This window comes from Molothrus aeneus, unplaced genomic scaffold (genome assembly GCF_037042795.1).
Source record: "Molothrus aeneus isolate 106 unplaced genomic scaffold, BPBGC_Maene_1.0 scaffold_30, whole genome shotgun sequence".
Classification (NCBI taxonomy): domain Eukaryota; kingdom Metazoa; phylum Chordata; class Aves; order Passeriformes; family Icteridae; genus Molothrus; species Molothrus aeneus.
This window is the reverse complement of record NW_027098964.1, coordinates 1,076,083-1,097,131: the sequence shown is the minus strand read 5'-3', so window position 1 is coordinate 1,097,131 and position 21,049 is coordinate 1,076,083. Positions and strand designations below refer to the sequence as shown.

At 48.0% G+C, this 21,049-nt stretch overlaps 1 protein-coding gene across 1 annotated transcript in view; it reads right to left on the bottom strand.

Moving 5' to 3' along the window:
• Positions 1 to 21,049, bottom strand: part of GABBR1 (gamma-aminobutyric acid type B receptor subunit 1) — a 33,406-nt gene that overhangs the window by 9,401 nt on the left and 2,956 nt on the right. The window contains exons 2-13 of the mRNA XM_066570779.1: positions 16,976 to 17,110; positions 11,267 to 11,437; positions 10,263 to 10,364; positions 9,283 to 9,348; positions 7,975 to 8,166; positions 6,464 to 6,706; positions 5,988 to 6,051; positions 4,784 to 4,861; positions 3,656 to 3,806; positions 3,081 to 3,213; positions 1,741 to 1,857; positions 51 to 158 (exon numbers count right to left, since the gene is read on the bottom strand). Of these exons, the coding sequence (XP_066426876.1) occupies positions 51 to 158; positions 1,741 to 1,857; positions 3,081 to 3,213; positions 3,656 to 3,806; positions 4,784 to 4,861; positions 5,988 to 6,051; positions 6,464 to 6,706; positions 7,975 to 8,166; positions 9,283 to 9,348; positions 10,263 to 10,364; positions 11,267 to 11,437; positions 16,976 to 17,110 (1,560 nt within the window). The remainder of the gene's footprint in view (positions 1 to 50; positions 159 to 1,740; positions 1,858 to 3,080; positions 3,214 to 3,655; positions 3,807 to 4,783; positions 4,862 to 5,987; positions 6,052 to 6,463; positions 6,707 to 7,974; positions 8,167 to 9,282; positions 9,349 to 10,262; positions 10,365 to 11,266; positions 11,438 to 16,975; positions 17,111 to 21,049) is intronic.

Sequence of the window (21,049 nt, the reverse complement as noted above, 5' to 3'; positions counted from 1 at the left end):
CAAGGACCCCCCCAGAGCCCCGGAGAAGCTTCCAGAAGCCGCCCCCGGACCTCGATGGTGCGGTGCAGGGGGTCCACGATCTGCCACACGCTCAGGGTGACGACGTCGAAGGCCACCAGGCCGCCCACGGTGGCGTAGAGCTTCCAGGGCTCCAGGCTCTGCCGGCGGAACCCGGGGTCACCGGAACGGGAATGGCGGGGAACCAAACTGGGAATGGCGGGGAACCAAACTGGGAATGGCGGGGAACCAAACTGGGAATGGTGGGGTCAGAAACTGGGAATGGCGGGGGAACCAAACTGGGAATGGCGGGGAACCAAACTGGGAATGGTGGGGTCAGAAACTGGGAATGGCGGGGAACCAAACTGGGAATGGCGGGGGAACCAAACTGGGAATGGTGGGGTCAGAAACTGGGAATGGCGGGGTCAGAAACTGGGAATGGCGGGGTCAGAAACTGGGAATGGCGGGGTCAGAAACTGGGAATGGCGGGGGAACCAAACTGGGAATTTGCACCGTTGGTGACCAGGAATTTTGGTGTCACCAAACTGGGAATTCCGGGGTCACAAACTGGGAATGGTGGGGTCAGAAACTGGGAATGGCGGGGGAACCAAACTGGGAATGGGGGGGAACCAACAACTCAACCCCAAAGGAACACCCGGATCCCAAAATGGACACTCGGATTCCAAGGGAACACCCAGATCCCAACACCCAAATCCCAACAAACCACACCCAAATCCCAAGGGAACAACTGAATCCTAAAGGAACACCCGGATCTCAACAACCAAATCCTAAAAAACCACACCCGGATCCCAACACCAAAATCCCGAAGGAACACCCGGATCTCAACAACCTCAACCCCAAAGGAACACCCGGATCCCAACACCCAAATCCAAACAACCTCAACCTCAACAACAACACCTGGATCCCAACACCCAAATCCAAACTACCCCAACCTGAAAGGAACACCTGGATCCCAAAAAGTACACCCGGATCCCAACAATCTCAACCCCAAAAACAACACCCGGATCCCAAAATGAACACTCAGACTCCAAGGGAACACTCAGATCCCAAAAAGAACACCTGGATCCCAACAACCTCAACCCCAAAGGAACACCCAAATCCCAAAGGAACACCTGGATCCCAAACCCCCAAACCCCAAACACCCAAATCCCAAAGCAACACCCAAATCCCAAACCCCAAATCCCAACACCCAAATCCCAAACACTCAAATCCCAAACACCCAAACCCCAAAGCAACACCGGGATCACAAACCCCCAAACCCCAACACCCCCAAACCCCCAAATCCCCAAACCCCAAAGGAACCCCCAAATCCCAACACCCAAACCCCCAAACCCCCAAATCCCAAACCCCAAACCCCCAAACCCCAAAGCAACACCCAAATCCCAAACCCCAAATCCCAACACCCAAATCCCAACCACTCAAATCCCAAACACCCAAACCCCAAAGCAACACCGGCATCACAAACCCCCAAACCCCAACACCCCCAAACCCCAACACCCCCAAACCCCAACACCCCCAAACCCCAAAGGAACCCCCAAATCCCAACACCCAAACCCCAAAGCAACACCCACATCCCAAACACCCAAACCCCCAACACCCAAACACCCAAATCCCAACACCCAAACACCCAAACCCCACTGGAATCCACCCCCAAACCGACCCCCATCTTCCCCCACCAACCCCCATCTCCCAACCCCCCCCGTCCGCCTGTTCCCTCCTCGCCTTCCGCTTGTCCTTCTTGTCGTCCTTCTTGGTGAACACGGTGTGCACCCACCAGATCTTGGTGAACATGCTGCCGTAGGCCAGGCTGAAGCCCAGCCCCAGCAGCCACAGCCGCGCCTGCGGACAACACCCGGACGGGGCGGCAACAGTCGGAAACCCGGCCGGGAATGGCGGCGCCGGTTGTTCCTCCCCTCCCCTTCCCTTCCCTTCCCTTCCCTTCCCATTCCGGTTGTTGCTGCTGTCAGTCATCCACAGATTCTGCCTGGGTTTCTGATTGGTTCCGGTTGTTCCCAACTGGTTCCGGTTGTTCCCGTTCTGGCTGTTCCTCCTCCGTTTGCTCCGAGCTGTTTCTTCCCCACTTGTTTCTCCGCCTGTTCCCACCCCATTTTCCTGTTCCTCCTCCTGTTGCTCCACCTGTTCCCATCCCATTTCCCCCCCATTTCCGCCTGTTCCTCTGCCTGTTCCCTCCCATTTCCGCCTGTTCCCACCCCATTTCCCCCCTTTCTCCGCCTGTTCCTCCACTTATTTCTCCGCCTGTTCCTGCTCCATTTTCCTGTTCCTCCTCCTGTTCCCATCCCATTTTCAACCCCATTTCCGCCTGTTCGCACCCCATTTCCCCCCTCTCTCCGCCTGTTGCTCCACTTGTTTCTCTGCCTGTTCCCACCCCATTTTCCTGTTCCTCCTCCTGTTGCTCCACCTGTTCCCATCCCATTTTCAACCCCATTTCCGCCCCACTCTCTGCCTGTTGCTCCACTTATTTCTCTGCCTGTTCCCACCCCATTTTCCCTCCTCTCCGCCTGTTCCCTCCCATTTCCGCCTGTTCCCGCCCCATTTCCCACCCCACTCTCCGCCTGTTGCTCCACTTGTTTCTCCACCTGTTCGCACCCCGGTTTTCCTCTTCTCCGCCTGTTCCTACCCCATTTCCCCCCCCTTTCCGCCTGTTCCTTCGCCTGTTCCTCCACCTATTCCCACCCCATTTCCCCCCCATTTCCCCCTCATTTCCGCCTGTTCCCACCCCTTTTTCCTGTTCCTCCGCCTGTTCCTCCACCTATTCCCACCCCATTTCCGCCTGTTCCTCCGCCTGTTCCTCCGCCTGTTCTTCCACCTATTCCCACCCCATTTCCGCCTGTTCCTCCGCCTGTTCCTCTGCCTGTTCCCCCCCATTTCCCCCTCATTTCCGCCTGTTCCCACCCCTTTTTCCTGTTCCTCCTCCTGTTCCTCCGCCTGTTCCTACCCCATTTCCCCCCCATTTCCCCCCATTTCCGCCTGTTCCCCCCCCATTTCCGCCCGTTCCCAGCCCTTTTTCCCGTCCCTCCGCCTGTCGCTCCGCCTGTCCCCACCTGGCAGACGAGCGGGAACAGCCCCGGCCCGATGTGGTACCCGTCCAGGCCCAGCGGGAAGACGGCGGCGAGCGCCAGGGTACAACCGACGGCCGTCATGTTGTTCAGGTAGGGCTGGGAGTTCTGGATGTACCTGCAACAACCGGAACCCGAAACACCCCCGGGGTACAACCGGAACAGGAAACACCCGGACACGGAGAGGGGTTTGGTTTTTTTCCCAGTTTTTTTATCATTTTTTTCATCATTTTTTCCCTGGTTTTTACTGGTTTTTACAATTTTTCATAATTTTTTTTCCCGTTTTTCCTAATTTTTCATTATTTTCCCCTGATTTTTCCCCATTTTTTCCAGAATTTTCCTCCCATTTTTCCCTGATTTTTCCCAGAATTTTCCCCCTTTTTTCCCCTGAATTTTCCCCCTTTTTCCCCAGAATTTTCCCCCAATTTTTTCCCATTTTCCCCAGAATTTTTCCCACTCAAACCCCTTAAAAAATCCCATTTTTTTCCCAAACCCCCCAGAACTTTCGGAATTTTTTTTAAATTTTGGGAATTTTTGGGAATTTTTGGGAATTTCCCCACCTGACGTGCCCGTTGTAGATGTTGAAGGCCAAGCAAACGACGGCCAGGACGATTCCGAGTGACGCCAACACCGCCACGGAAATGAACAATTTTTGGGACAGGAAGCGGAAGGTTGTGATCACCTTGGTGTAATCGGCCGGGGGGGACCCCCCTGAGGACAAAATTGGGACAAATCCACAAAAATTCAGGGATTTGGGAACATCCAGAACATTTTTCTGCATTTTTCCCTTTTTTTTTCTCTTTTTTTTTGACCATTTTTCATCATTTTTGCCCATTTTTTCCTGAGTTTTGCCCATTTTTTTGCCCATTTTTTGCCAATTTTCTCCCTTTCCCCCCCTCCCGTTTTCCCCTTTTTTTCCCCTCCCATTTCCCCCCATTTTCCCAATTTTTTGCCCATTTCCCCTCCCCTTTTTCCCAATTCCCCCCAAATTTTCCCCAATTTCCCCCCCCATTTTCCCCCCAATTTTCCCAATTTTCCCCCATTTTCCTTCCCCTTTTTTCCCCAATTCCCCCCCAAATTTTCCCCAATTGTCCCCCATTTCCCCCCATTTTCCTTCCCCTTTTTTCCCAATTTTCCCCATTTTTCCCCATTTCCCCCCAAATTTTCCCCATTTTCCCCCATTTTTTCCCCAATTTCCCCCCCAATTTTCACCCCATTTCTTCCCCTTTTCCCCCAATTTTTCCCATTTTCCCCAATTTTCCCCATTTCGCCCCCAATTTCCCCCCAAATTTCCCCAGAATTTTCCCCATGTCCCCCCCAAATTTTCCCCAATTTTCCCCCATTTTCTCTCCCAATTTCCCCCCTTTTCCCCCCCAATTTTCTCCATTTTCCCCACTTCCCCCCAAATTTTCCCCATTTTTCCCAATTTCCCCGCATTTTCTCTCCCATTTTTTCCCAACTTTCCCCATGTTCCCCATTTCCCCCCAAATTTTCCCAAATTTTTCACAATTTTCCCCATTTCCCCCCAATTTCCTCCCACATTTTCCCCCAATTTTCCCCAATTCCCCCCCAATTTTCCCCCAATTTTCCCCATTTTCCCCCGTTTTCCCCCCAATTTCCCCCCAAATTCCCCCATTTTCCCCATTTTTCCCAAATCCGCGGGTTTTGGCCCCGTTTCCGTGTCTCACCGATCCATTTGTCGTTGTTGTACCAGCTCAGGTTGTCCTTGGTGCTGTCGTAGTACCCGATCTTCTCGTACTCCCCGTCTGCACAGGGGACAACGCACAGGTGACACAGGTGACATGGACAGGTGACACAGGTGACATGGACAGGTGACACAGGTGGGACAGGTGACACTGGGACAGGTGACATGGACAGGTGACACAGGTGGGACAGGTGACACGGGTGGGACAGGTGACATGGACAGGTGACACAGGTGACATGGACAGGTGGCACAGGTGGGACAGGTGACATTGGACAGGTGACAATGGACAGGTGGCACAGGTGGGACAGGTGACATTGGACAGGTGACAATGGACAGGTGGCACTGGGACAGGTGACACAGGTGGGACAGGTGACATTGGACAGGTGACATGGACAGGTGGCACAGGTGGCACAGGTGGGACAGGTGACATGGACAGGTGGGACAGGTGACACTGGGACATGTGACATGGACAGGTGGGACAGGTGACAATGGAACAGGTGACATTGGACAGGTGACAATGGACAGGTGGGGCAGGGGACATTGGGACAGGGGACAATGGGACAGGTGGAACAGGTGACACAGGTGACAATGACAGGTGGGACAGGTGACATTGAACAGGTGACACCCAGAGAGGTGACATTGACAAGTGGCACAGGTGACAATGGGACAGGTGGGACAGGTGACACCCACAGAGGTGTCACCTGAAGGTCCCTCAGTGCCACCAATGTCCCTCAATGTCACCCGATGTCCCTCAGTGCCACCAATGTCCCTCAGTGCCACCTGGAGGTCCATAAATGTCCCCAGGAGGTCCCTCAGTGCCACCAATGTCCTTCAGTGTCACCTGAAGGTCCCTCAGGAGGTCCCTCAATGTCACCCAATGTCCCTCAGTGTCACCTGGAGGTCCATAAATGTCACCTGAGGTCCCTCAGTGCCACCAATGTCCCTCAGTGCCACCAGTGTCCCTCAATGTCACCTGCAGGTCTCTCAGGAGATCCCTCAGTGCCACCTGGAGGTCCCTGAATGTCACCTGAAGGTCCCTAAATGCCACCAATGTCCCTCAATGTCACCTGGAGGTCCATAAATGTCACCTGAGGTCCCTCAGTGCCACCAATGTCCCTCAGTGCCACCTGCAGGTCCCCAGGAGGTCCCCAGGAGGCCCCCGAGTGCCGCCCCCGCCGCGCCCTCACCTTGGAGCTGCTCGATCAGGGTCCAGGCCATGCGGGAGCCGCTGGCGTCGAACACCACGTGGCCCTGGAGAGGACACGGGGACGTCCCTGGGGCCACCCCCACGCCCAGACGGGGCTGCTGGAACCCCCCGTAGATGCCACCTCCACCCAGACGTGGATTTTGGAACCCTCCTTTGATGCCACCTCCACCCAGATGTGGATTTTGGAACCCTCCTTTGATGCCACCTCCACCCAGATGTGGATTTTGGGGCCATTCCTGAGGTTCCTCCACCCAAACCTGAATTTTGGGGCCATTTTTGAGGAACCTCCACCCAAATCTGAATTTTGGAACCCCCCTTTGATGCCACCTGCACCCAAATCCGAATTTTGGGACCCCATTTCTGAGGAACCTCCACCCAAATCTGAATTTTGGAACCCTCCTTTGATGCCACCTCCACCCAAACGTGGATTTTCGGTGCCGCCACGCCCGCACGCACCGAGACGCCCTCGAAGGCCGAGGAGTTGAGGGCGCGGTAGATCTCGTCGGTGATGGTTTTGTTGTTGTAGTTGAACTCGTCCAAGCCCACGCCTTGCTTGGCCAACTCTTGGGCCGTCTTGTTGAGCGCCAGGGCCAAGGCCCAGATGGCGTCGTAGGCCAGCGGCGCCTCCTGGTAGCCGCTGGTCTCCTTGGGGTTGGGCCCCAGCCTCTTCTCCAGCTTGCTGATGAACTCCTGGGACGTCTGGTGGACAAGGGGAACGGTCGGGTTGGAGATGGACCGAGGGTGACACAAGGTTGACCCAAAGTTTGGGTTGGAGATGGACCGAGGGTGACCCAAGGTTGACCCAAAGTTTGGGTTGGAGATGGACCAAGGGTGACCCAAGGTTGACCCAAAGTTTGGGTTGGAGATGGACCGAGGGTGACCCAAGGTTGACCAAAAGTTTGGGTTGGAGACCAGCCAAGGTTCACCCAATGGTTGGGTTGGAGATCACCCCCCAAGGTTTGGAGATCTTGGGTTGGAGACCAACCAAGGTTTGGGTTGGAGATCACCCAAAGTTGACCAAAAGTTTGGGTTGGAGATGGACCGAGGGTGACCCAAGGTTGACCAAAAGTTTGGGTTGGAGACCACCCAAGGTTGACCCAATGGTTGGGTTGGAGATCACCCCCCAAGGTTTGGAGATCTTGGGTTGGAGACCTTGGGTTGGAGATCATCCAAGGTTGGCTTGGAGACCACCCAAGGTTCACCCAAGGGTTTGGATGAAGACCACCCAACATTGACCCAAGGTTTAGGATGGAGACCACCCAAGGTTGACCCAACATTGACCCAAGATTTGGCTTGGAGACCACCCAAGGTTCACCTAAGGTTTTGGATGGAGACCACCCAAGGTTTGGCTTGGAGACCACCCAAGGTTCACCCAACGTTGACCCATGGTTGGGTTGGAGACCACCCAAGGTTGGGATGGAGACCACCCAAGGTTGACCCAAGGTTTGGAGATGGAGACCACCCAACGTTCAGCCAATGTTTGGATGGAGACCACCAAAGGTTTGGCTTGGAGACCACCCAAGGTTCACCCAAGGTTGACCCATGGTCGGGTTGGAGACCACCCAAGGTTGACCCAAGGTTTGGATGGAGACCACCCAAGGTTCACCCAACATTGACCTATGGTCGGGATGGAGACCATCCAATGGTTGGCTTGGAGACCGCCCAAGGTTGACCCAAGGTTTGGATGGAGACCACCCAAGGTTGACCCAAGGTTTGGGATGGAGACCACCCAAGGTTTTGGGATGGAGACCACCCAAGGTTCACCCAAGGTTGGTATGGAGACCACCCAAGGTTTGGCTTGGAGACCGCCCAAGGTTGACCCAAGGTTTGGGATGGAGACCATCCAATGGTTGGCTTGGAGACCGCCCAAGGTTCACCCAAGGTTAGGATGGAGACCACCCAATGGTTGGCTTGGAGACCGCCCAAGGTTGACCCAAGCTCTGTCTTGGCCGCCGCCCGGGGCTCACCATGTTGGAGATGCTGCGCGTGTTCTCGGGGTTGAGCATGACGATCTCGGTGGTGATGTGCCCTTCCACCGCCTCGGCCATCTGGTCGGCCGTGCAGTTGATGGACGGGTCGGGCGTGCGGAACCATTTGTTGGCGTACCAGCCAATCAGGAACCAGACGTACTTCTTGCCGTAGAGCTTCTCCTTGTACACCTGGAGGGGCGGGGAGGGGCCTCTGTCCGTCCGTCCGTCTGTCTGTCCGTGCGTGCGTGCGTCGTGGATTGGTGGTGGTTTCCGTCCATCCGTCATCATCATCATCATCATCATCATCCATCATCATCATCATCATCATCATCATCATCCATCATCATCATCATCAATACCATCATCATCCATCTCCATCCATTCATCCATCATCATCATCATCATCATCATCTATCTCCATCATCCATCTCCATCCATTGATCCATCATCATCATCATCATCATCATCATCATCATCTTTCCATGATCCATCATCACCATCATCATTTATCTCCATCCATTGATGCATCTGTGATCCATCATCATCATCATCATCATCATCCATCTCCATCCCTCCATGATCCATCATCATCATCATCATCCATCTCCATCCATTGATCCATCATCATCATCATCATCCATCATCATCATCATCATCATCACCATCCATCTCTATGCATTGATCCATCACTGATCCATCATCATCACCATCACCATCCATCCATCATCCATCATCATCATCACCACCTTCATCACCACCACCATCATCCATCCATCATCCATCATCATCATCATCCATCTCCATCCATCCATCATCCATCATCATCACCTTCATCACCACCTTCATCCATCTCAATCCATCCATCATCCATCACCACCTTCATCCATCCATCATCATCATCATCACCACCTTCATCACCACCACCATCATCCATCCATCATCTCCATCATCATCATCATCATCATCACCACCATCATCCATCTCCATCCATCCATGATCCATCACCACCTTCATCATCATCACCACCTTCATCCATCCATCATCCATCATCATCATCATCACCACCTTCATCACCACCACCATCATCCATCCATCATCTCCATCATCATCATCATCATCATCATCACCATCCACGATCCATCATCTCCATCATCATCACCACCACCATCATCCATCTCCATCCATCCGTGATCCATCACCAGCTTCATCACCTCCATCACCACCATCATCCACCACCATCATCATCATCATCATCACCGCCATCCCCGATCCACCAATCCCCACCACCCATCTCCTCAGTCCCACCTCACAGAAGACCTTCCTGGCCACCGTCTCGTAGAAGAGCCCCACGATGATCCGGGCGTCCTGCCGCTGCGGGATTGGACCATTCTTTACAGCCCCGCCCACCTCATTTGCATAAATCACCCACCTTCTCCCACCCATTCCTCTTAGGACCCCCGTGGATTTTTGGGGCGGTTTCTCCTCTTTTTGGAGGTCCACCATGGTGGGGAGGGTCTTGAAGGTGGGGTTGGACCTCGGGGTGGTCCCGAGGGTGGGGTTGGACCTTGAGGTGGTCCCAAGGGTGGGGTTGGACCTCGGGGTGGTCCCAAGGGTGGGGTTGGACCTCGGGGTGGTCCCAGGGGTGGGGTTGGACCTCGGGGTGGTCCCGAGGGTGGGGTTGGACCTCGGGGTGGTCCCGAGGGTGGGGTTGGACCTTGAGGTGGTCCCAAGGGTGGGGTTGGACCTCGGGGTGGTCCCAAGGGTGGGGTTGGACCTCGGGGTGGTCCCGAGGGTGGGGTTGGACCTCGGGGTGGTCCTGAGGGTGGGGTTGGACCTTGAGGTGGTCCCAAGGGTGGGGTTGGACCTTGAGGTGGTCCCAAGAGTGGGGTTGGACCTCAGGGTGGTCCCGAGGGTGGGGTTGGACCTCGGGGTGGTCCCAGGGGTGGGGTTGGACCTCAGGGTGGTCCTAAGGGTGGGGTTGGACCTTGGGGTGGTCCCGAGGGTGGGGTTGGACCTCGGGGTGGTCCCAGGGGTGGGGTTGGACCTCAGGGTGGTCCCAAGGGTGGGGTTGGACCTCGGGGTGGTCCCGAGGGTGGGGTTGGACCTCGGGGTGGTCCCGAGGGTGGGGTTGGACCTCGAGGTGGTCCCAGGGGTGGGGTTGGACCTCGGGGTGGTCCCGAGGGTGGGGTTGGACCTCGAGGTGGTCCCAGGGGTGGGGTTGGACCTCGGGGTGGTCCCAGGGGTGGGGTTGGACCCCGGGGTGGGTGGAGGTGGAGAGGTCTCACCTTGAGGTTCTTGACGGACGCGGAGGGGTCGGAGAAGAAGCTCTGGCGGAAGGTGATCTCCAGCCCGGCCTCCTTCACCCGCCGGTCGAGGTCATCCAGGGTCTGGTGGGGACGTGGGGACATCAGAAATGGGGTTGGGGACATCTGAGAGGGGTTGGGGACATCAGAAATGGGGTTGGGGACATCTGAGAGGGGTTGGGGACACCAGAAATGGGGCTGGGGACATCAGAAATGGGGTTGGGGACATCAAAGATTATTTTGGGGCCACCAAGGAGGAACCCGAGGAGGATTTTGGGGCCACCAAGAAGAATTTTGGGGCCACCAAGGAGGAACCCAAGGAGGATTTTGGGGCCATCAAGAAGGAATCCAAAGAGGATTTTGGGGCTACCAAGAAGAATTTTGGGGCCACCAAAGAGAAACCCAAGGAGGATTTTGGGGCTACCAAGAAGAATTTTGGGGTCACCATGAAGGAACTCAAGGAGGATTTTGGGGCCACCAAGGTGGAAATTTTGGGGCCACCATGAAGGAACCAAGGAGGATTTTGGGGCCATCAAGAAGAAACCTGAGGAGGATTTTGGGGGCACCAAAGAGAAACCCAAGGAGGATTTTGGGGCCTCCAAGGAGGAACCAAGGAGGATTTTCGGGCCACCAAGAAGAATTTTGGGGTCACCATGAAGGAACTCAAGGAGGATTTTGGGGCCACCAAAGAGAAACCCAAGGAGGATTTTGGGGCCACCAAGAAGAATTTTGGGGTCACCATGAAGGAACCCAAGGAGGAAATTTTGGGGTCACCAAGGAGGAACCTGAGGAGGATTTTGGGGCCACCAAGGAGGATCTCAAAGAGGATTTTGGGGCCATCATGAAGGAACCCAAGGAGGATTTTGGGGCCACCAAAGAGAAACCCAAGAAGAATTTTGGGGTCACCAAACCCACGTTGAAATTCCAGGAAGGTCTCGGAGCCCGGGCCGGTTTCGGGGCCCGGTGGCGTTTTTTGGGGTTCCTACCGAGGTGAAGACCTCCTCGGTCTGCTGGATGGTGGCGATCTTGGTCCAGCCCCACTTCTTGAAGAGCTGCACGCGCGTGGGGTTGTGCAGCGTGGCCGAGGGGTGCGTGCGGAAGAACGTCGGGAAGCGCTGGCGGTTGGAGAGCGCCGGGGAGCTGGAGCCGTACGACAGCTGGGGGGAGGCACCAGAAAGGCCGAATTTGGGGGGGGGGGGTTCGGCGATTTCAGCAAAAATTCCCAAAAGGTTTCGCGGAAATCGCGAAAAAAAATTCCAAGTTTTTTGGGGGGGGGGGGTTTTGTTTTTTGGTTGTTTTTTTATTTTATTTTTTGGAGGGTTTTTGGGGATTTTTTGGTGATTTTTTGGTGATTTTTTGGAGGGTTTTTTGGGATTTTTGGTGATCTTTTTGAGGATTTTTGGTGATTTTTTGGAGGTTTTTTGGGGATTTTTTGGTGATTTTTTGGAGGTTTTTGTTGGGGATTTTTTGGGGATTTTTTTGGAGGGTTTTTGAGGGTTTTTGGGGATTTTTTGGGAATTTTTTGAGGATTTTTTGGAGGGTTTTTGGGGATTTTTGGTGATCTTTTTGAGGATTTTTGGTGATTTTTTGGGGATTTTTGGAGGATTTTTGGTGATTTTTTGGAGGTTTTTTGGGGATTTTTTGGGAATTTTTTGAGGATTTTTTGGGGATTTTTTGGGGATTTTTTGGAGGGTTTTTGGGGATTTTTTGGAGGTTTTTTGGGGATTTTTTGGGAATTTTTTGAGGATTTTTGGTGATTTTTTGGAGGTTTTTGGGGGACTTTTTGGGGATTTTTTTGGAGGGTTTTTGGGGATTTTTGGAGGGTTTTTGGGGATTTTTTGGGAATTTTTTGAGGATTTTTTGGGGATTTTTTGGGGATTTTTTTGGAGGGTTTTTGGGGATTTTTTGGAGGTTTTTTGGGGATTTTTTTGGGAATTTTTTGAGGATTTTTTGGGGATTTTTTGGGGATTTTTTGGAGGGTTTTTGGGGATTTTTTGGAGGTTTTTTGGGGATTTTTTGGGAATTTTTTGAGGATTTTTGGTGATTTTTTGGAGGTTTTTGGGGGACTTTTTGGGGATTTTTTTGGAGGGTTTTTGGGGATTTTTGGAGGGTTTTCGGGGATTTTTTTGATGGTTTTTGGGGATTTTTTTGGAGGTTTTTTGGGGATTTTGGGGGATTTTTTTGTGATTTTTTGGAGGTTTTTTTCGGGGATTTTTTGAGGATTTTTTGGAGGTTTTTTGGGGATTTTTTGGAGGGTTTTTTTGAGGATTTTTGGGGATTTTTTGGAGGTTTTTTGGGGATTTTTTGGGGATTTTTTGGGGATTTTTTTGGAGGGTTTTTGGGGATTTTTGGAGGGTTTTTGGGGATTTTTTGGGAATTTTTTGAGGATTTTTTGGAGGTTTTTTTGGGATTTTTGGTGATCTTTTGGAGGATTTTTGGTGATTTTTTGGAGGTTTTTTGGGGATTTTTTGGTGATCTTTTTGAGGGTTTTTGGGGATTTTTTGGAGGTTTTTTTGAGGATTTTTTGGAGGCTTTTTGGGGATTTTGGAGGTTTTTTGGGGATTTTTTGGGGATTTTTTTGGAGGGGTTTTGGGGATTTTTGGAGGGTTTTTGGGGATTTTTTTTGGAATTTTTTTTGGATTTTCGTGTGATTTTTTGAGGATTTTTTTGGGGATTTTTTGGAGGTTTTTGGGGGGATTTTGGGGGATTTTTTGTGATTTTTTTGGAGGTTTTTTTCGGGGATTTTTGGGGATTTTTTTGGAGGGTTTTTGGGAATTTTTTGGAGGTTTTTTTGGGAATTTTTTGGAGGTTTTTTTGGGAGTTTTTTTTTGCTTTTTTGGGGGGATTTTTGGTGGATTTTTTTGGCGGATTTTTTGTGATTTTTTTTGCAGTTTTTTTGGAATTTTTTTGTGATTTTTGGAGGGTTTTTTGGGATTTTTGGTGATTTTTTGGAGGTTTTTTAAAATTTTTTTTGTGATTTTTGGTGGGTTTTTTGAGGATTTTCAGTGATTTTTGGAGGGTTTTTTGGGGTTTTTTGTGATTTTTTGGGTATTTCTTTTGGATTTTTTTGTGATTTTTGGCGGTATTTTTGGGGACGTTTTGGAGGTTTTTTTGGGGATTTTTTGAGATTTTTTTGGGGATTTTTGGTGATTTTTTTCAATTTTTTTGGGGAATTTTGGTGATTTTTTAGTTTTTATTTTGTGATTTTTTGGAGGGGTTTTTTTGGGATTTTTGGTGATTTTTTGGAGGCATTTTGGGGGATTTTTTTGGGATTTTTGGGGATTTTTGGGTGGTTTTTTGTCATTTTTTTGTGATTTTTGGAGGGTTTTTTGGGGATTTTTGGTGATTTTTTGGAGATTTTTTTGGTGATTTTTGGAGGTTTTTTGGGGAGATTTTTGGTGATTTTTTGGAGGGTTTTTTTTGGGATTCTTGGTGATTTCTTTGGAGTTTTTTTGGGATTATTTTTGTGATTTTTTGGAGGTTGTTTTGGGAATTTTTTGGCATTATTTGGGATTTTTGCGGATTTGGGAAATTGGAATTTTGGGGATTTTGCGGATTGGAATTTTGGGACTTTTTTGGGATTTTTTTGCAGATTTTTTGGGGGATTTTTTGGGACTTTTTGTGAATGTTTTTGGAATTTTTTGAGGGAATTTTTGTGGATTTTTTTGGGGGATTTTTTGCAGATTTTTTTTTGTGAACTTTTGGGGAATTTTTTTTACTTACGGGTTTTTTTGGATTTTTGGGGATTTTTTTTGGCATTATTTGGGATTTTTGGGGTTTGGAATTTTGGGGATTTGCGGTTTGGAATTTTGGAGATTTTTTTGAGATTTTTGGGGGATTTTTTTGTCATTTTTGTAGATTTTTTTTTCTGGGATTTTTTAGACATTTTTTGAGGATTTTTTTTTGGATTTTTTTTTGAATTTTTATGGGATTTATTTGGGATTTTTTTGGACTTTTCCAGGGATTTGGGGGATTTTTTTGAGAATTGGAATTTTGGGAATTTTGGCAGATGGGAATCGTTGGAATTTTGGGAATTTTGGGCTTATGGTGGGTCCGCAAAAACGTCGGGAAGCGCCGGGGGTTGGAGAGCTGGGAATGCCCAAAAATTCCAAATTTTGGGGGGGAATTTTTGGGGATTTTTTTTTATTTTTAATTTTTTTATTATTATTATTTTTGGTGGGATTTTGGGGGATTTGGGAATTGGAATTTTGGGAATTTGGGAGGTTGGGAATGGAGATGGGAATAGGAATTTGGGGAGATTTTGGGATTGTAGGAATTTGGGGATGGGAATTGTGGGGATTTTGGGAATTTTTGGGATTTGGGATTTTGGGGATTGTGGGAATTTGGGGAATTTTTGGTATTTTGGGAAGGGGAATTGTGGGAATTTTGGGTGGGAATTTTGGGAAATGTGGGAATGGGAATGGTGGGAATGGGAGGCAGAATTTTGGGAATTGTGGGAATTTTAGGGATGGGAGTTTTGGGAATGTGGGAATTGTGGGAATTATGGGAAATTTTGGGAACGAGAATTTCAGGATTTTGGGGATTTGGGGATTGTGGGAATTTTAGGAATTTGGGGATTTGGGAATTATGGGAAATATGGGAATTGTGAGGATTTGGGGATTTTGGGGATTGTGGAATTTTGGGGATTTTGGGATGGAAATTGTGGGAATTTGGGAATTTTGGGAATGGGAACTTGAGAATTTTGGGGATTTGGGGCTTGTGGAAATTTGGGGGGTTTGGGAATTATGGGAATTGTGGGATTTTGGGTATGGGGAAAAGGAATTTTGGGAATTGGGGATTTTGGGGAGTTTGGGGATTTTGGGATTCGGGAAGGGGAATTGTGGGAATTGAAATTTTGGGAATTTTTGGGAATGGGAATTGGGGAAATTGTGGGGATTTGGGAATTATGGGAAATATGGGAATGGGGGAAAAGGGAAGGGGAATTTTGGGAATTTTGGGAATTTTGGGAATGGGAGTGACAGGAAAAATCTGGGAACAACCGGGAAGAACAAGGTGGGAATTTTGGGAATGGGAGTGACGGGAGGGACCCCCCAAAATCCCAAAAATTCCCCCCCAAAAATTCCCAAAAGATCCATAAATGGTGCAAAAGTTTTTATTTTATTGAACAAAAAAAAAAATTCAAGGAAACGTTATTTAAATTTTTGAAAAATCGGTAAAAAATCATTTTCCAGATTTTCCCCCAAATCCTCAAAATATTACAAAAAATTTTTTAAAATTGAAAAAAGGTTTTAAGAATCCCCAAAAATTCCCCCCCCTCCAAAAATTTCTTTTAAAAATCCAAAATAAAAGCCCCAAAATCCAGAAAATCCCCCCCCAAAATTGGAAAAAAAGGCCCCAAAAAAATCTTTTAAAAAACCCCAAAAATTGGGTAAAAAATCCAAAGAAAAACCCCCCAAAAATCCCCCAAAAAGTCCTGAAAATCCCCAAAAATCCAGAATATTCACAAGAGAAATTTAAAATCCAAAATAATCCAGAAAATGCCCCAAAAAAATCCCCACCAAATAAATGCCCCCAAAAATCTCCAAAAATTCTTTTAAAAATCCCTCAAAAATCCTGAAAAACTAAAAAAAAAATTTCCAGAATATTCACCAAAAAATCGCCCCAAAATCCAGAAAATTCCCAAAAATTCCAACACCAAAAAAAAATCCCAAAATATTTTTAAAAATTGGAAAAATTTAAAAAAAAACCCTTAAAAATCTCAAAACTTCCCCAAAAAATCCCCCAAAAGTTAAAAGAAAAAATCTCAAAATATTTTTTAAAAATTGAAAAAAAATTTTGAAAAAAAAAACCCCCAAAAATCCCAAAAATTCACCTAAAAAATCACCAAAATTTCCCCCAAAAATTCCAAAAAAATCCCCAAAAATATTCTCCAAAAAAATTTAACACAAATCCCAAAATATTTTTAAAAATTTGAAAAAAAAGGAAAAAATTTTGAAAAAAAAATTTAAAAATTAAATAAAAACCAAAAATTCCCCCCCAAAAATTTAACACAAATCTGAAAATATTTAAAAAATTCGGAAAAAAAAGGAAAAAGTTTTGAAAAAAATTTTTAAAAATAAAATAAAACCAAAAATTCCCCAAAAATATTCCCCCCAAAATTTTAACACAAATACTAAAATATTTTTTAAAATTTGAAAAAAAAGAAAAAATTTTGAAAAAAATTTTAAAAATAAAATAAAACACAAAAAATCCCCAAAAATATTCCCCCCCCAAAAATTTAACACGAATCCCAAAATATTAAAAAAAAATTGAAAAAAAAAAAAAGGAAAAAATTTGAAATAAAAATTTTAAAAATAAAATAAAACCCCAAAATTCACCAAAAATATTCTCAAAAAAAATTTAACTCAAATCCCAAAATATTTTAACAAATTTGGAAAAAAAAAGAAAAAATTTTGGAAAAAAAAATTAAAAATAAAATAAAAATCAAAAATTCCCCAAAAATATTCCCCCCCCTAAAAATTGGAAAAAAAGGAAAAAAAATTGGATTAAAAAAATTTAAAAATAAAAAAAAAACCCCAAAAATTCACAAAAAATCCCCAAAAACGCACAGAAAAAAAAATCCCAAAAAATCCCCAAAAATTCCCACACCGCAACAATCCCCAAAAACTGCCGATTTTTCCCCAAAATTCCCCATTTTTTCCCAAAAATTCCCGATTTTTCCCCAAATTCCTCACCACGGTGACGTTCCAGATGCGGGCGGCCTCGGCCACCAGGGTGGAGACGCTGGAGCAGCCGGGCATGAGGATGATCTTGAACGGGAGGTTGTAGAGCAGCTCGTAGAGGAGCTTGGTGGCCTGGCCGGGGTCACACTGAGGGGACAATCGGGGACAATCGGGGACAATCCCAGTTCAACCAGTAACCACCAGTTCCAGGGAAAAAAACCCCAAAATCTGCACCCAAACGGCCCCAAAATGGCCCAAAAAACCCAAAAATTCAAGGTTGGACCCAAAAATCCAAGATGGCTCCAGGAGGGACCAGGGTCACACTGAGGGGACAGTTGGGGACAATTGGGGACAATCGGGGACAATCCCAGTTCAACCAGTAACCACCAGTTCCAGGGAAAAACCCCCAAAATTTGCACCCAAACGGCCCCAAAATGGCCCCAAAAACCCCAGAAAACGCCCCAAGAAGGCCAAAATCCAAGATGGCTCCAGGAGGGACCAGGGTCACACTGAGGGGACAATTGGGGACAATTGGGGACAATCCCAGTTCAACCAGTAACCACCAGTTCCAGGGAAAAAAACCCAAAATTTGCACCCAAACGGCCCCAAAATGGCCCCAAAAAACCCAGAAAACGCCCCAAGAATGCCAAAATCCCAAGATGGCTCCAGGTGGGACCATGAGAGTTTGGTGGCCAGGCCGGGGTCACACTGAGGGGACAATCGGGGACAATCCCAGTTCAACCAGTAACCACCAGTTCCAGGGAAAAAAAACCCCAAAATCTGCACCCAAACGGCCCCAAAAAAATGCCCAAAAATGGCACCAAAACCCCAAAAAATCCAAGGATGGAGCCACCAATTCAAGGACATTGAGGAGACAATCGGGGACAATCGGGGACAATCCCAGTTCAACCAGTAACCACCAGTTCCAGGGAAAAAAACCCCCAAAATCTGCACCCAAACGGCCCCAAAATGGCCCCAAAAAACCCAAAACTTCAAGGTTGGACCCAAAAATCCAAGATGGCTCCAGGAGGGACCAGGGTCACACTGAGGGGACAATTGGTGACAATCCCAGTTCAACAGTAACCACCAGTTCCAGACCAGTTCCAGACCAGTTCCAGCCCCAAAATCCCCAAAATTGCCCCAAAATGGCCCCAAAAACCCAAAAATTCAAGTTTGGACCAAAAATCCAAGATGGCTCCAGGAGGGACCATGAGAGTTTGGTGGCCTGGCCGGGGTCACACTGAGGGAGCAATTGGGGACAATCCCAAGTTCAACCAGTAACCACCAGTTCCAGGGAGAAAAACCCCAAAATTCCCCAAAAAAACCATCCAAAATGGCCCCAAAACCCCAAAAACGCCCCAAGAACGCCAAAAATCCAAGATGGCTCCAGGAGGGACCAGGGTCACACTGAGGGGACAATTGGGGACAATCGGGGACAATTGGGGACAATCCCAGTTCAACCAGTAACCACCAGTTCCAGGAATAAAACCCCAAAATTTACCCCAAAATGGCCCCAAAACCCCCAAAATTCCTCCCCAAAAACATCCCCAAAATTCCCTAAATTTACCCCAAAATGGCCCCAAAATTCCCTAAATTTACCCCAAAAATGGCTTCAAAAATGGCCCCAAAATGGCCCAAAAATGGCCCCAAAATTCCCGAAATTTACCCCAAAAATGCTCCAAAATAGCCCAAACTGGCCCCAAAATTCCCAAAATTTACCCCAAAAATGGCTCCAAAAATGGCCCCAAAATAGCCCCAAAATTCCCTAAATTTACCCCAAAAATGGCTCCAAAAAATTGCCAAAAATGGCTTTTAAAAAAATGGCTTTAAAATTCCCCAAATTTACCAAAAATGGCCCCAAAAAATCCCATTTTTTATCCAAAAATCCTCAAAAATCCCAATTTTCACCCAAAAATTTCCCATTTCACCCCAATTCACCCCAAAAAAATCCAATTCCTACCCCAAAAAATCCAATATTTATCAAAAAAATTCCCATTTTCACCCCAAAAATCCCAATTACACCCCCCAAAAAAACCCCTAAAGATCCAATTTTTTATCCAAAAAATCCCCCAAAAATCTCAATTTCACCCCCAAAAAACCCCTAAAAATCCCATTTTTATTAAAAAAAAAACCCCAAAAATCCCATTTTTCATCCAAAAAAATCCCATTTTTTATCCAAAAAATCCCCCAAAAATCCCATTTTCAACCCAAAAACTTCATATTTTTTATCCAAAAAAATCCCATTTTTTATCCAAAAAATCCCCCCAAAATCCCATTTTCAACCCCAAAAAATCCCATTTTCAACCCCAAAAAATTCATAATTTTTATCCAAAAAAATCCCATTTATAACTCCCAAAAATCCCATTTTTTATCCAAAAAAAATCCCATTTTTTATCCCAAAACTCCCAATTTTCACCCCAAAAATTCCCAATTTTCACCCCCCTAAAAAATCCCAATTTTCCCCTTTTTCCCCCCCAAAAAATTCGGGACCCCCTCCCCCGCTTTTCCCATTTTTCCCCCATTCCAAAGGAAAAATTCCATGAATTATTCAGGGCACGGAAAAGTCCGGAAAAGGAGCCGGGAGCCGTTGCCATGGCAACGCCCAGCAGCATCCCCGGGGTTGCCATGGAGACGCTCAGCAGCATCCCCGGGGTTGCCATGGCAACGGCGCTGGGTTGGGAAAGGGGGGGGATTTTAGGGGGGTTTGGGACGGACGAAAATTTGGGATAAAATCGGGGGAAATTGGGAATTTTGGAGGGGAAAATTTGGGGGAAAATTTGGGATTTTTGGGGAGAAAAAGTTGGGGTTTTTGGGGGGAAAAATTTGGGATTTTTGGGGGGAAAATTTGGGAATTTTTGGGGGGAAATTTGGGATTTTTCGGGGGAAAAATTTGGGATTTTTGGGGGGAAATTGGGAATTTTGGGGGGGGGAAATTTGGGATTTTTGGGGGAAAAAATTTGGGATTTTTGGGGGGAAATTTGGGGTTTTGGGGGGAAAAAGTTGGGATTTTTGGGGAGAAAAATATTGGGATTTTTGGGGGAAAATTGAGATTTTGGGGCCACAAATGCCGGCCCCAGTCCCAAATCCCTGCCCTAAATCCCGATCCCATTCCTGACCTGCTGCCCTACAATCCGGTCCCGGTGACCCCAAACTGATCCCAAACCTGACCCCAATCCCAAATCCCGAATCCCAAATCCCAAATCCAAACCTGACCCAAACCCATCCCGGTGACCCCAAAACCGACCCCAAAATTCACCCCAAACCCAAAACTCACCCCAATCCCAAATCCCAAACCTGACCCCAAACCCATCCCAATAACCCCAAAACCGACCCCAAAATTCACCCCAACCCCAAACTCACCCCAATCCCAAATCCCAAACCTGACCCCAATCCCATCCCAATAACCCCAAATCTGACCCCAAAACTCACCCCAATCCCAAATCCCAAACCTGACCCCCAATCCCATCCTGGTGTCCCCAAAACTGACCCCAAAATTCACCCCAAACCCAAATCCCAAACCTGACCCCAAACCAATCCTGGTGACCCCAAACCTGACCCAAATCCCAAACCCCAAATCCCAAACCTGACCCCAATCCCATCCTGATAACCCCAAAACTGACCCCAAAATTCACCCCAAACCCCAAATCCCAAAATTCAACCAAATCCCAAATCCCAAACCTGACCCCAAACCCATCCCAATAACCCCAAATCCCAAATCCCAAAACTCACCCAAACCCCAAATCCCAAACTCACCCCAATCCCATCCTGGTGTCCCAAAACTGACCCAAATCCCCAAACCCCAAATCCCAAACCTGACCCCAATCTCATCCCGGTGACCCCAAAACTCACCCCAAATCCCAAATCCCAAAATTCACCCAAATCCCAAATTTCACCCACCCCAACCCCATCCCGGTGACCCCACATTCGGCCAGGACGTCCCCAGACCCCAATTTCCGACCCCAAATCCCAACTTCCTGACCCCAAAACCCCAAAACCCCAAATCTTGACCCCAAAACCCCCATTTTTCACCCCAAATTTCCATTTTTTCACCCCAAATTTCTGTTTTTTCACCCCAAATTTCTGTTT